General features: G+C 43.6%; 1 protein-coding gene across 4 annotated transcripts in view; it reads right to left on the bottom strand.

Annotated features, from left to right (window-relative positions):
• LNX1 (ligand of numb-protein X 1) overlaps positions 1-16,545 on the bottom strand; it is a 116,274-nt gene that overhangs the window by 4,258 nt on the left and 95,471 nt on the right. For 3 of the 4 annotated variants that reach the window (XM_059671110.1, XM_059671120.1, XM_059671139.1), the window contains 3 exons: positions 11,187-11,321; positions 5,310-5,487; positions 3,507-3,735 (listed from right to left, as the gene is read on the bottom strand). In XM_059671110.1, the coding sequence (XP_059527093.1) occupies positions 3,507-3,735; positions 5,310-5,487; positions 11,187-11,321 (542 nt within the window). The remainder of the gene's footprint in view (positions 1-3,506; positions 3,736-5,309; positions 5,488-11,186; positions 11,322-16,545) is intronic. The other variant, XM_059671131.1, reaches the window with a different exon arrangement.

The raw sequence follows: 16,545 nt of genomic DNA, 5'->3' as shown, positions 1-16,545 counted from the left end.
GGTTGGGAGCTTCAGTCACCTGCCAGTCTGAAAACAGCCCTCAGCCCCTCACCCAGGCTGGCCAGGCAACCCAGTGGGGACCCCCACCCTAAAGGGGGTGTGACCAGCTGCAAACAGCCATCATCCCCTCATCCAGGCTGGCCAGGCACCCAAGCAGGACCCCCACCCTGATCCAGGACCCCCTTCAGGGCAAACCAGCCGGCCCCCACCCATGCACCAGGCTTCTATCCTATATAGTAAAAGGGTAATATGCCTCCCAGCACCGGGATCAGTGGAGCCGCGAGGCCTCCCAGCACTGGGATCAGCGTCACAGGGTGCAGTGACCAAACCCCCTGATCGCCCTGCGGCGCTGTGTGTGAGAGGGTACGGCGCCCAAACCCCCTGATCGCCCTGCGGCGCTGTGTGTGAGAGGGTACGGCGCCCCAACCCCCTGATCGGCCCTGCTCTGTGTGTGATGGGGGGAGCTCCCCAACCCCCTGATCGCCCTGCAGCTCTATGTGTGACGGGGGCGGGGCCACAACCTCCCTATCCGCCCTGCTCTGTTTGTGATGTGGGGGGAGAGCTCCTCAACCCCCTGATCGGCCCTGCTCTGTGCATGACGGGGGAGCTCCCCAACTCCCTGATCGCCCTGCGGCTCTGAGTGTGACAGTGGCGGCACCCCAATCCCCTGATCTGCCCTTCTCTGTGTGTGACGGGACGGTGCCCCAACTCCCCTATCAGCCCTGCTCTGTGAGTGACAAGGGGGAGCTCCTCAACTCCCTGATCGGCCCTGCTCTGTGCGTGACAGGGGGGAGCTCCTCAACCCACTGATCGGCCCTGCTGTGTGTGTAACGGTACGGAGCCCTAACCCTCCTGATGGGCCCTGCTCTGTGCGTGATAGGGGGCAGCGCCCCAACCCCCTGATCGACCCTGCCTTGAGTGTGACGGGGCGGTGCCCCAACCCCCCAATCGGCCCTACCCTGAGCGTGACTAGGGGTGGCATCGCAACCTCCCGATCCGGCCTGCTCTGTGCATGACGGGACGACGCCCCAACTCCCCAATCGGCCCTGCTCTGAGCCCGACCAGGGGCTGCACCTAGGGATTGGGCCTGCCCTCTGCCACCCGGGAGCAGGCCTAAGCCAGCAGGTCGTTATCTCCCGAGGGGTCCCAGACTGCAAGAGGGCACAGGCCGGGCTGAGGGACCCCCTCTCCCCCCCAAGTGCACAAATTTTTGTGCACCGGGCCTCTAGTTATAAATAAGAGATCAAGGAAGATATGAGAGAATAAACTGACAGAAGAAGTGAAACAATATAAAAACAAAGATATACTATTGAAAAACACAAGGGATATGAAGGACAGATTAAAATAAGCAAAGAAAACAATGGAAATAAACAGTTGAAAGGAATTCAAGAGAAAATGAAACACGAGACTTCAAATACATACCTGGATTCCCTAAGAAGAAGAATCCAAATAACAGAAGTTATTTCGAACATTAGATGAAAAGACCAAGCCACACACAGGTGGGAAGAAATGAGATCACACTTCTCTACCCCACAGTTCCATGCTACTTAACAGTGATGCGGTGCCTCCGAAGTCAGAGTGTGATCGATAATACTAGTATATCCAGGCAAACTGCCATCTGGTTGTACAAACGCACCTTAATGGAACCAGTTCCTATAGTAGGTGCTGTCACTGTACAGTCTGAATTTTTATTGTAGTATTTTTGATATCTACTGATATGATACCTAGGATATATTAGATTTTAAAAAACCAGTACATAATAGTGTGTATGATAATACTATGTGTGTGTACAGATATATCTGCTTTTGCAAATAACCATGCCCATTCATTTACATTTTGTCCATGGCTACTTTCATGCTAACACAGGACTGAATAGTTGCAACAGAGACAGTATGACCCACAAAGCCTAAACTCTGACCCTTTTCAGAAAAAGTTTGCCATCTCCTGACACACATACTCCCTGGACAAATACACAAGGAATTGGTGACAGAGATTATGATCTGAGAGGACTGGGATGGGAGACTCAACCTTTCACACTATACCCATTGGTGCCCTCTGAATTTTGTACTGTGCTTATTAAATTACTACTGGTGAGAAGGAGATGGAGGAAGATAAGCATTGCCAGGGTGGCTGAAAACCAGTGGTGTCTACTGGCACTATTTTCACAATGCCCTTCTCTTAAAGGAAATGAGCAAAATCCCAGGTGCCCACCCACGGCCAAGTAAAAGGGGAAAAGAAAGCCATTCACTTGGTCGTATTTGGAGTAAAAAGTTTCTCACATTTGTCCCATCTTACATGAACCTTGATTACTTAACAGAATAGCTTTAAGCACAAAAAGTGATCTATAAAAAAAAAAGTGATCTATATTAGAATGCAGTTTCAAAAAGATTTTTTTTAAACAATAGAAGTAATAACCTCTTTGACCTAGACTCAGTTCTAAATGTTTAAGGTTTTTAAACTGCCTCAATGCTCAGTGTTCAGCTGTTTAAAAATGTACTCATTTAAATTTATCAATTTCTGAAGGCTCAGAAATGAATTTAGGACAGTTTGTATTTGAGTCAGGGATGTTTTATAAACCTCATTTTAAAATTTAAAAAAAAAAAAAAAGACCTATCTCCACCCTCAAGAAAAATGTACTAAAACCAAACATCCTGCTCTCATTCATTAAATTCTAGCCAGCATATCACCTGCAGTGACTCCAATATTTAACATTTAAATCATGCATTTGGAATTCGTAAGAATCTTCTGAAGGCCCCGAGTTAATGTTTGTGATGCAGATAAACAAAACCCAATTTATCTGCCCTCTGAATATTTAATTTGTTTACAGTCACTTAGCAAGGCTACCCCCAAATCCTTTCCTGAAGTGTCTATGAGACAAATAGCTATACTGTAAGATTCTAGTTACAGCTTATTAAAGTGACAAGCCAGCTGCTTCCTGAAGTTATGTGCAAGATCTCACAAGAGTAGGTACTAGGGAGAGAAGATGAGAGATGCGTTCTCAACACACGCATAAGCATAGGTGAAGGCCAAGTGTTCTGTGTTGCTTTAGGTTTAGCCAGGGGGCACCTGAGCTAGAGGTAAAACCATGGATGGGAGTCACCCTCCATGCAAGATCCTAGTGCTATACCGCTAGCAATTCGGGAAAGGTGAACCTGCCCCTACTTGAGTGAACACCCTGGATGTCAACATCCTCTCCCGATCAGCTGAGCTCCATGTTGCAAGAAAACGGAAACGACTCTTCGTGGCAGACCTGTGAGCGCCTCATGATGAATGCCTAAAAATGTCTCCACATCCAGGCTTTTGTCCCTGCCCTATGGTTTCTGCCTGCATTTCCAGTTACAATTATTTCAAATAGCCTCACAACCAAGCCAGGGGTTCATTAAGATGCTAGTGCCGTGAGTCAGCCCAAGAAAGTGAAAGAATGGTATATATATATAATTTTACCATTCTTATATATATAGTTGTTTCCTCCCACACCTCCCCAAGGATGTCACATTGGGACTCACCGTGGTAATTCCAGCCACATGACCCAGGAGGGGGACCAGTCACTGGGCGGGGCCATGTTGTGGTTGAAGTCCAGGGCTGCTGGGCTGTTTCCTTCTTCCTGGGACTCACATTGTTTGACTTCCAAAGCTTTAAGAACCATTGAGGAGGATGTGCTTTTCAATAATGCCACGGCCTTATTCCGGCTGACCTCTGTTAGTTCAACCCCATTCACATTCAACAAAATGTCACCTAGTGATCAGAGAAGCAGAAGCCATCCTTAGTGCAATAGGACCTTCTGCTTATAGTACAAAGGGGCAGGGACTGACTGATGGATGCGGTGAACAGTGAGGGTGGGGTGCATGTCATCCTCTTGCATTGACATGAGGCTGGATTCTCATATAGCAAATGGTGAATTGTATGCATTCTCCAAGGTGCTGGTAAGTCGTGTTTAGAGGTTTCTAAAGCATACCCATTGGTGTTAGGCTCTTGTCATTAAAAAAACCAAAAAAAGGAGGGAGGGAGGAGGAATAGACTCATTTACCATTTAATCAAAGAAAAACTATATTTTCACTCCTTTTTTGTTTTATGTTTTTAGCACAAAGGGAGAGCACTTGGCAAAAGCTTTCAGCACCTGCACAGAGCCTAGCGTATGATAGGTACCTAATTACACATGATTTGAATGAATAAATAAGGAACTACCCCTGAGAGTATCTGGCATGGAGTCAACAGCAGTTAAGAAAAATGGGCCCTGGAACTGTGTTCTCAAAGAGGTGGAAAGAAGAGTTAACGTTTCTATTGATTGTACAGGTGCTAAGAACCAGCATTGGATAAGCACCTACTATGTGCTGGACCATTTCTATACATATCCTATAATCTGTTCATGTTTTCTCTCAAGTCACTTCCTGGTTGACCTCATTATTCTGCATCCAGGTGCTTGGATGAAAAAGAAAAGCAAGAGAAACTAAAATACATATTTCCCCTGCCTCCATTTTCTGTTCTTTTATCTCCTGATTTTCTGCCTCCTTTGAATACCTTTTTTTATATAGAATAACCACAGCAAGAGTAAAAAATAGGGGAAAGGTGGGAAAGGCCCTGAGTCCTTCCTGACCCCAAAGGAACGTCGTTAGGTTGGCTGACTGAATCCCTTAACATGCCATCACCCCAGCTCCACAGACTGAGCAATTGTACTTCAGAAACTTTACATTTTATCTCTTGACTCTGAATCCTTAAATAACATAATTGCCCAACCATCTGAGTTACCCCTTCATGTGAATTGATGATATTATTAAGGATACACATTTGACATCTTCATTTCAGAAGTCCAGGACACACAAGATTAAAGTAACAAAACACTTTTCACCAGTGGAAAAGTACCTATGGCATGGTACTTTCACTTAATATTCAGTCAAAGTCTATCCAATTATTTCCCCTAGACAGCTCATAAAATTGAATAATTCATGAATAGTTTCATCATTGGATAAATCCAGCAAAGAATCACTTAGAATAAATGGAACAAAATTATGCCATTTAACCAAGGCAACTTGCTCGTAACTAGCATTTTCCTATTAATTCTTGGCATAGTTTTCAGTACTTGCTTTACTAGCAAGCAAGGTGGCGCCCACATCAATCCACCTGAACTAAGGAGGGTTGAAACCCAGTCTGGCAACTACACTCAAACTATTCATGGTCAATGGGTAACAGATGTCCCGGCCAGATCACCCTCACATTTGCTTGTTAAATCTGGAAACAGTTACCTCACCTAGCAAGCTGCTAATTCCTCTTAACACTGCTGCCCCAGAACCTTAAATTTCTTTTCTTTTTACCTGTTTTTATTCTTCCATCTCTGCTTATGACTCCTCCGGGTTCAACACTGATGACGTAGATAGGCAAATCCCACTCACTGTGTGATGCTCCCCCTGAAACAGTCATCCCGAGGGATTCGCTGGGGTCTTTTCGGACACTAACCACCTTCTCAAGACAAGTGACTGCAAGAGGGAGGTGCTAAAGGCACAGACAGAAAAACAAACATGGGTTTGCATTTCCTACATTCAAAATGGCACAAATATATGATAGTGGTATTTGGTCTCAGAGAGAAAGACACACATAGAGAGAACCCTTGCTTTGCCATCCCCCCACCCTCTAGGGCAGAGTTATATTATCCCAAATTCTATAGGCTGACTCAGAGGAAGTTCACATTTCAGTAAAAATGTAAGGAACTGTACCCCAGATTTTTCAAGTGATTCATTCCTGATAGCTGAGTCAACATTTTAGAAATAACACCCATTTCATTCATGAATATCAGGATTTTTTCCTCAGTTACAAAAGTAACCAAATTTTAAATAATAGTGCCAATTAACTTTATGCAGGTAATCAATTATAGACATTCTCAATATAATGGATTTCATATATATGACTCTTAAAAATTCACCAATATCTAGGTCTCTCCCAATTAGCATCTTTACGCATTAGTATTTCTAAATAATATGCAGTCAGTTGTACTTTTTCATTTTGTTACATAAAATATATATAATATAAAAATATAGTATACGCAATTGTATAGTATACACTGTGGGTCAACTTTTGAAAAGCAAATTAATTAAAAACTTATTTTGATTTAATAGCACTAGACGAAAACCATGCAAAGCTATATGCAGCATTATCTTGAAGCAATAATGTAGAGAAGGTCAAGGGCACTGCTTATCAATGAATACATATCAATGTATACTTTTCCAAAAATGTATTCTCCTCCCTGCTGGTGCAGTGATCTAGGCAGCGGTCGCCAACCGGTGGTCCGCGGATCACTGGTGGTCCATGAGGTCCGAAAGGTTGGCGACTGCTGAATGCTAGGGGACTAAGACTGTGGACATGTGCACTGCAAATAAATATAACACTTGGTCAAACCTCAAAGAAGTATCTGGCTCAAAGCATAGCTATAGTTGTACCTACGGAAGGAACATTTAAAAGCACATCTAAAAAAAAATCAAGGTACAAAATAAGTGTAAGTGTACTAGCTCTTTTTAAAAAAAGAAGAAAAATGGATCTCCCTGTCTGGGAGCCCTTGGGGGATGTCCGACTGCCACACAGGCGGGAGAGGCTCCTGCCACCACCGCTGTGCTCACCAGTTGTGAGCCCTGCTCAGGGCTTCTGGCTGAGTGATACTCCCCTGTGGGAGCACACTGACCACCAGGGGGCAGCTCCTGCATTGAGAGTCTGCCCCCTAGTGGTCAGGGCACATCATAGCAACCGGTCCACCGTTTGGTCAATATGCATATTAGCCTTTTATTATATAGGATATATATTATCTATTCAATAAATCAAATGAATTCTAATTAAACAAATGTCTACAAACTGGATGGATGACATCATATAGAACTATTTTACCTGCAAGCACAGGGTCAATTTTAAATGCCTCATTAGGAAGCAAGATAAGCCTAGGCTTTTGTGTGCATTTATTATCTATGATTTCCTGCGGTTTTAAGTTAGCCATGTCTCTTTTAATGGCCTCATTGTATGCTCTAATGGCCTGTTACTGTACCCCTAGCATTGAACATAGCATTTAGCACATTGAAGATGGTTTTAAATACATGTTTGCTGAATAAATGGATGAATACATTGCAAATTGCCACAAATTGTTTTTGGTAGTAATAGAATAATAAGTCAGAAATTATGAATAATTATGGCAAGGTATATATTATAATTAGTACTTGTAAGGTCTGGATTGTGTTTATATAAACCCCAGAACCTTGAAGATAATGGCTATCAGATGAGGGTTATAAAACTGAAATAAGACTTTCTTCAGAGAAAAGTTTCAAAATAAGACTAGTAATAGTCCTAGCACTCTGGCTAAGGCCAAGGAGTAGACTTAGAGGGGCTTTCAAGATCCATTCTCAGCACATGACCTTTCCCTTCTGAAAAGCAATTAGATGCAGGATGTCTCTTCCTTTAATCACGAGCATCCCTCAAAAGAGCCTCACTTGGAGATGCAGGCAGTTCTGAAATGCCCCCAACGTGGCAAGAATTCTAAACCCAGAGACTCCCACTGGCTGCCCTGCTGCTTCAGCTCATTCCTGGGGACATTCGTAAAGCATTTACTCCTGATGCTCTCAAAAAAGGGCTTCATTTCATTATTTCCACATGCGGGACGGGTATCGTAAGGGTAGTTGATCAATCTCCCGAGGTGCTGTCTAAAACAGTCTGGAATATTCTGAAAAACAAGGATAACTCACACACACATATCTCATACACTATCTCATTCTTGAACAGCTGCCTAATACTTCGTGTGGATGTGTTCTATTCCCCACTGATGACAGGTTGTTTGCAGTCTTCTGCAGAATTAAACAGGGACACTGCAAACATCTTAGACTCACATATCTTGTGCACTTGTGTAACTATTTCTTAAGGCTAATGTCCTAGTATTACAATGGAGAAATCAAAGAGCCTGGCATTTTACATTTCAATAGACGTTGATAAATTACCTTTGAAATGGTTTCTGTCATTTATTATCTCGCCAAGACATTGTGAAAATACTGATTTCTCACAATTCTGCCGATACTGTTTTATCCATATTTACCAATATTTTCCCAGGTGAAAACAAAGATTCCAATAACTTAATTACCTTTCTTTGTAGTAAGTTTGAACATCTTTTATTGATATTTGGGTTTCTAACAGTAATTAGCTTAGGAGATTTGTGATAATGTGATCACTCAAGCTCCTTCTAGCCTCATCTATGAAATGGGTAAGAATGCCCATGTACAGCAAACCTGTGGCTAAAAGTAATATAACCAAGTGGAAAATAGGACTTTTTGGTTTTTTTTAAAAAAGGGTGTTATAAAATTCATTTGAAAGTAGCAAAATTCCATATCTTATGAAATATATCCCAGAAGTTACATTGGCTTCTCTCCTGCCACTCCAGTTAATAGGAATTCATGAGGCTTTAATATTTGTTGTGAATAAATATTGCTGGAATAATGTACAGATTGGCCAGCTACACCTTTGGGAAAAGGAAGGAAATATATATTTGTTTCCTACTTAGGCAGGTCCAGGCAGGCAAACCAAGACTTAACATTTTTAAAAACCAGGTCAGTGAAATGGGCGTCAGGAGGAAAATTGGGACCTGCAATCCAGGCTGTCTGATTCTAAGTCCATGCTCCTCACTATCCCGTTTTGCTTTTAGAGGTAATACTGAAACCCGTAATCTAAATTAACTTACCAGTGTTCAGGCATCTGTCAGAAAAACACATGAAAGAACTAATCACCCAATTTTTCCAGAGGGAGTTTAACTAGTTCATTGACTACAGAACTCAACCCAAATCAAATTGTGTCAAATAAATCACATGACACATGTTTTGGTTGCGGAAAGCTAGTCCTCCCGGCTGCAGAGGTGTGTTTATTGATGTTTTTACATGCAAATTCCTGGAGATCAGAACCTCCTTTCACTTCTTCGGTGCTTCCCAAACGGCCTTTCTGCAAACAGACATGACTGGACTACCCCAGATAAGAAATGTGTCCCTGTGTCCTGTGTCTCCCACATACTTGCTTTACCCACAGGAGAGACACACCTGTGTTAGGAATGGAAAAGCCCAAGTGCTCCCTGACCCCTCCGTACATGGACTTGCCTAACTTTGGTTGGAGAGAGGAGAGCTAAATACAACAGAGATCTTTTCCCCCTGTTTTTTCCCCACACCCCTTCCCTACTTTGGAGACTTGAAGGTGCTCCCTAATGTTTAACACATGATTCATAATAAAATAGTTTAAGCTGATTAAAACATGTCAGGGCCACCAGTGTACGATCACTCAACTATAAAATTACATAATAGAATATTTGCTTTGGGTTTTTAAAAAGCATTTTAGACATATTTAAAAAACGCATAAAGATGAACATAACCTACCCAGATACCTTGCAACCCAGTGTCAGACATGCATGTCCCATGTCCAGCTGAGGTGCCTCTCTGACTTCTCTCGGGTCACATTCCCTTTCCTCTCTCAGAGGCAGCCACCCTCCTAATCTTGATGCCTATTGTTCTTTAACTTTTGAATTCACTAAAAACTTTTCTGTCTCACAAATCTTGGTTTGTCTTCTTTGGTATTTCTTTGAGTAATTTCACTTCCTGCTTTCAAAAAGCCATGTTGTTTCCTAAACAAAATACATCTATGTCTTCATTTCATTTTTAAATATGCCACTTTTAATGTGTGTGTGGGAGCATTTCAGAAGGCAGAGAGAACTATAAATTAAAATGAAAATAATTACAATTTCTACTGGGCCAGTTTGTTATGCATGTTTTCCAGGAATTGAACATATGAGAGAGGGAGGGTTTCAGCAAAAATTTGATCAGACCCTTCTGGCTCTTTCCATGATTCATTATGGTTAGGTAGAAGGGGTTATAAAACCACAGGGCTGGTGGAAGCTTCATTCTTAGGGGTTTAGTGAGCTAGAATATAATATGGTCTTGCTAACTCAATTATAATTAGCTAATTAGGTTAAAACTTTAATTAAGAGAATAAACTAGTTTTCCATTAACAGCATTAAATTTATTTAAACACACTAATGGTATTTGCTAGTGAAAAGACACCAGGGAGTGCTTATCCATAAAATGTTTTAGCAAGGAGGTACTTGGTCTGTTGAGATTGCTTATTGTAAATAAACCTGGAATTTATGGATTTATGGGGCATAGCTGGCTGGTAGGCTGGAGAAAGGGGGGAGGGAGTATCCTTGTAGGCTGTGTAATTAACAGCATACAAAGCAGAGATGTTCCAAAATCAAAATTTTGAGTATAGTTTCTACAAACATTGCTCAAAAATTCAAACTTGTGAATTATTCCAAACGGAAATCTAGCCTGATGTGGTATGTAGGCATTCCCTAATCTGATGCAGGAAGAACGGGCTCTCTATCAGATTTTTTAGTTACAAGTAATTTAATGGAACCAGATCCCAGAAGAAATGGCAGCCAGAAACTCATCACCATCACAATAGGATGCCAAGTGGAGGCTATTGGACTCAACTTGGTCTAAGCAAGGTGTGTGTTGCTTAGACACCCAACCAGATGGAGAAGTTATGCCGCTGCCTCTAACACTGGCCACAGACAGAAGTAGAAAGTGGGTTGAGTCACCTCATTTAAAGAGGGGCTGCACATGGCCGGTACATGCTGCTTTACCCCCCGCTTTTAAAAATGTTTCGGGATTTGAATTCCACAAGATAGGGCATGCGCTCTCTGGTTTGCCCCATCCCCACCACTTGCTAGTGTTACACGAACTTCAAGTGTTTATATTATTTCTCTGGGTCCTTCTGCAAAAACACACACCCTAAAATAGCAGGGGAGTTGCTCCGTTTCAGGCAGACTGGGAACTTCAAAATCCAGAAGCCAAGCAAACCTCTTGCTTCATTTCAAAGTGAATGAAAAACAGTCCTGAAACAAAATGAGTTGAAATGACATGACATCTATTTGGCTTAGACCAGAAATTATGAGGTCTGCAAGATCAGGTTTCAAAACTCGCCTGCATCTTCCTCTCTTCTGCTTGGATGGGAGACACCTGCTATCCCACCAGGCCTTGAAGATGGGACTCTGGGCTTTTATTGTTACAAGATAAGTCACACAGTGTTTAAGTGATGAAATCCAGAGATGACACTTAGAAATGTTAATGTGTGCAGCCTTCCCGAGAAATAACTCACCGCAGAAGCGGTGGACATACCCTACTGGGCCTCACCTTGGGGTTGTGGCTCCTGGCCCCTGGCCCCGAAGACCGGCTGCCGTTGCTGCTCCAGCCGGCTTCCTGAAAGATGTCAGGACTCTGCTGACGGGTCTGGCGGGACACGACGAGGTGGATGCGCCTTTCGCTGGCCTGGGTGATAAGACACAGGCGTTAGCACTCAGAGCTTCCTTCCCAAGCATCCAGGCACCAGCGTTACCAAAATGTGTGAGTTTTACCTTTTCTATGGAAAAAAGTGGTTTCTAGTATTTTTCATGGCAGTGCCCACTTTGTAATTTGACAAGAACACAAGAGTCATTTCCTTTACCCCTTATCCAATGAATGGCTCTACGGTTCACAGCCTGAGATGTTGTTTGAGAAACTTTCCAATAGAATAGGGTGTACAGTGTAAAGTAGCAGCCCTGTCAAACTCCAGGCTGAAGGTCTAAAACCAAGGGTCAGCAGTGAAGAAAAAGCAGTAGAGTTACTGGCAGGAATGTTATCACCGCAGGAAGACAAATTCTGCGTCTGACGGTTTCAAACATCTGGGTACTGGGAACGATGAGCACTTCAGAACTACAGGGGTGACCCAGTGGCCCTAACACAGCCCGATCAAAGCCCTTTGCCTCAACCCTTCGCTTTCCATCTGACTACATTAATTCTGACGACTAGTCCTCTCTGCCATGTGTGCTGATACTTGGACAGAGCGTACCAAATAGCAAATACATTCCTTGTTGGTTAAGGTCCATTCCACACCATAAATGCCCAGGCTGGCTTTCTGCCACCGAGGAGTTTCATGTGTGCCTGAGAGCATGAGAACTGGTTGCTGAGGCTCCAGGTCTGCAGGGCAGTGAGACGAGACCTTGGGCCTGTGAAACATACATGAACAGGGCCTCCCGTGAAACATACATGAACAGAGCCTCCCGACGGCCTGGTGAAGTAGCTATTTGAGCTTACCCATCACTCTAGTAAAAGCTAACAGTGCCTGAGGCAGGGCTAGATTTGATTAGAAAAGTCCCCTTCAAAATACTAGATTTGGGGACAAGGAAGGTAGAGAAGAGAGGAGTACGTTCTAGGGGTTCCCAACTTCGTCCCACCCCCTGACCACTCACAACCACAGCAGACCTGACATTGGCCTGCTTGCCTTCTTCCATCGCAGGCATGGCCATCAGACCACGAGAGAGTCAGGCCACGAAAGGAGCCACAGAAAGTCTTGCTTCATTTCTGATTTTGAATTCCATTCAGATAGGAATTCAAATGAGCTCAGAAAGTGGGAACCGAGCTATTTGCTTCCTGACTCTTCTCTGCATCGTCCTTCCCACAGAACATAACTCACTCCCACTCTCAGGAACTAGGACCTTGTTTGTGAAACCTCAAGCAGTAAGAACCCACCAATGACATCAGATCCCCACTGTGGTCCAGCACGGATCAGCCCAAACCTTCCCAACTCTGCATCCTTATATTAATAAACATCGCTCCTCAGGGCTTTCTGAAAACCTAGGGGTCAATTGGCTGTACTTTAGGTGAACTTTTAAGAACAACTGCTGAAACACCATAAGCGTGTCTATTGTAAACGTCATGGTAGACGGCGGGCCAGTCAAATAGATTCATTTCACATAAATTTAGCAAATCCTATCAAAAAGAACTCAAAAGGAAAGTTCAAGTCCTTCGCTCACTTTCACTTCTGCGGGTCTACCCGGTACTTGCCCTTTCTCTGTTCCTTCACCTATTTCCACTCCCCGGGTGTTTTTCATCACATCCGAAGCCTGTGCCGGAACAGAACAAAAATAACCAGCCCAGGAAACAACAATGAGCAAGCTGACCTGAAGAACTAAATTCAATTCTTGGAAGAGTATTTTGTAATCACTGTCTCTTTCTTAATACTGTGAGCCTCACTTATCTCAATGAGGTTATCTTTGTGAGCTTTCTGAAGCAAAAATTATTAAGAGATAAGAAGTGGCAAACATTCAAATCAAAACGTCAATGGCTGAGCCCAAATTTGCTTATCTTCAGGGAAACTCCGATGTTTCAAAGGCTCTGGGCAGCAGGTTTGTCTCTAGGCCATCACCCTGTGCTGCGCTCACTCTGGACCAGGAATGTGACCTGACCACCTCATCAAAGCTGAGAAAATCCAAGACTTACACATCGAATCAGCTTGCCAGGCAAAATCCAAAATGGCAAGGAGCAGCCTTCAAGAGCTATTTAATTCACATTGCGAGCACGAATTTCTCACTGGATTTTCAAATGCTGACTTTTATTAACTTGTTGGCAGGAAGAACACTCCAATAAGTAACCCTGGTATCGATTTACGTGGAAATAAATTCCCTGCAAGGCTGGATCTGTGGCTCTCACCAGCCACCTTATAAATTGCTCTCAGCAAGGCTCTATCTGATGCACGTTCTTTCCTAGCTTTTGAAGTTGAAGGTGGAAAATGGGCTCATGTGTTTGTCCTGGCTCCTATTCCCAGGAACAGCTGGATTCAGTGTCGAGAAACAGGCCTTAGCATCTGTCTTTCTTTCCACAGAGATGAATCTGGTGTGAATGTGGAGTGAGGGTGAGAAGGTGGGCGAGCGGGAGACACAGGGACTGAATGAAGGAGAGAATGGCAGCAACTTGTTCATTTCATACAGACACAAACATGTGCCCGGGAGAGGGGCGCAGCAGACCGCCATTTAAGTAAACGGAGGAAGAACATGCTACAGGTTGGAGGTGGGGCAGCTTCTCTCTCGCATCACTTGGGTGTTGCATTTGGATGAAAGGACTGTTTAACAACTGGCTGGCTCAAGTAGAGGCAAGGCGAGAGCTAGGTCCTCTCACTTGAAGTTTCCTCTCCTCTCTCCCTAAGCATCCTCAGCGCTGCTCTAGACCAGTGATGGCGAACCTTTTGAGCTCGGTGTCAGCATTTTGAAAAACCCTAACTTAACTCTGGTGCCGTGTCACATAGAGAAATTTTTTGATATTTGCAACCATAGTAAAACAAAGATTTATATTTTTGATATTTATTTTATATATTTAAATGCCATTTAACAAAGAAAAATCAACCCAAAAAATGAGTTCGCGTGTCACCTCTGACACGCGTGTCATAGGTTCGCCATCACTGATCTAGACAAACTCTGGGCACAGTGGTCACAAGTTGCACAGCCCGATTGCTGCGCCATATGCTCCTTTCTCTTCCAAGAAAGATGCACGCATTAAACTCCCTCTCTCCTTTCGGGTTAGAGGAAAGGGATTCTGATGACGTCCACATTCTCCACTGTGCACCTCAGCCTGTTGGCAGCCATCTGTCCCCGCAGCTGGCGTACGCCTGCTCTGGGCCAGGCACTTCGCTAAGAGCCTTGGGGACATGCTCCTGCCCTCAGGGCCCTTGTTCTGCTTCAGGGACAGTCAGAAGCAGGTGCCATGAAAGAGATGTGGGTAACACACAGAGTTTCAAAGGCAGAGCCAATTATGTCTATGGGAAAAGATAGGAAAATCCTAACATTTAGAGAAAGCCAGAGGGTTAAAACTGAGTATCATTTCTCATGGAAAAGCTTGCTTTTGGTTGGTAGGTTTAATGGCTGCTTTTCTCTAAGCATTTGAAATTTGACTAAAAACTGCCAATAATATTTATATGATGGGAGTAAGCAGAGGCCATAGGAGGGAAGCAGAGGCCATAGGAGGGAACCATAGTCCAGCAGCCTCATGTATAGGTAGCCCATGTAAAAAATAATAAAATGTCATCTCTAGTAGTTAGAAGGAGTCTGGGAGTTCTACCACATTCAGCCTGGAAATGGCTCCTTCCCCTATAAAATTTACTATGACTGAAAAACTGCTCATATTGTCAGGATGCAACATGGACCAGAAACTTCGCAGAACAGAACGATGAAAATCAAAGATGCTACAGCACAAGGAGCCAGGAGAGGCATTTTACAGAGCCAATTATTCGAGGAGAGGGGTCTTTCTACCGTCCTGGCATTACATGGGTCCATGAGGTTACTGAGAAAGAGAAAGTCAGCCACAAATAAAGGCAGAGCAAGAGAGCACGCAGCACTTGTACTCAAGGTGTACATTTCTCACCCACCCAAAGCCTTCATCTGTTCATCAGGAAAGGAGGATTGGAGTTAAACCAAATGGTTTATAGCATTTGAGATATATATATATATAAAATTAATTAAAATGTTTGGTAAGCTATGCAATTTATGTGGGTTCATTGATTGTGTTTATTGCATTAGCTTTATGAAGTTTCAAGTTAAGGGTCACCACATTCACCACTCCAATGCCAACCCCCAATGCCCCAGGGTTTTATTCGATAGAAACACCTGAAAGAGGAATACTCTAAACTGACTGTTGGGCATGGAGGATTAGCTGCTCAGAGCAGGTAACCATATACACAGCACCCTCGACAGCCCAGTATAGGCTCACAGGAGATTCCTGTTTGACTGGGTGACTCTCTTGTTACAGAGATGAGTAAGAGGTATAGTTGGATTTATAATAATATAAGCTGTTTACAGAGTTTTTCTCCACTTAGCATTTCATCCATTAACATCAAATGTCTTAATGACAATTTCTTTAAAAACAACCTCATTCTGCATCTACATACCCCTCAGGTTTCTCTTCCAAGGAACCCAGAGTGAGACAATCTAGCTTTCACTGATTTTCAGTGTGTACTTGTGAGGATGGCTCTTTCTAAGCTTTCTGGAGTTTGCCCCACTTCCGCTTCCCTTCCAGCAACTGCTCATGTGTTGTTCTCTGTTCATCCATCCTGTGCTCCCACAGCCCTGGGGACTATGAGAACTGGCTCCATACAGTTGGAAAGCCACAGACATGGAAGAGATGTCAGACATCGTCTAAGCCAGCTTGTTCTCTGTAGCCCATGCTTCAATTCCCCTGCAAAATCCTTGCCATGCGGTCACCGGCTCATGCTTCAGTGCCTCCCACGACAGTGGACTCGCTGTGTCCCAAGGCAGCCAGGCCGTTTTTAGATGCACTAATGAGCAAGTTGTCCTCAGGCTGAGCTTACATTTGCCATTCTCTTGTTTGCCCATTGGTTCTGGCCACGTCCTCCAGGGTAACCCAGAGTCAATTTCCATGTGACAACCCTCTCTGAAGATAACTCTCACTGCCCTGGCTTAGCTCTTCTCCTTTCCAGGTCAAGTATTGCTAGTTTCTTCAATATTTAATATATTTTCAAGTCATCTCAAAAACGTGAACTCTGGACTCATTCTAATAAGAGAGAGAGAGAGAGTGTGTGTGTGTGTGTGTGTCTGTGTACACACAACAGATCTGGAGCTAGAAAATGAGTTTTAGTCTAACCATCACAGAGTAGGATGTGTGTGTGTGTGTGTGTGTATGTGTGTGTGTGTGTGTGTGTGTGTGTGTGTGTGTGTTATTTATTTAT

This window comes from Myotis daubentonii, chromosome 1 (assembly GCF_963259705.1).
Source record: "Myotis daubentonii chromosome 1, mMyoDau2.1, whole genome shotgun sequence".
Taxonomy (NCBI): Eukaryota; Metazoa; Chordata; class Mammalia; order Chiroptera; family Vespertilionidae; genus Myotis; species Myotis daubentonii.
The sequence above is the reverse complement of the archived record's forward strand: the minus strand, read 5'-3'. Positions and strand labels throughout refer to the sequence as shown.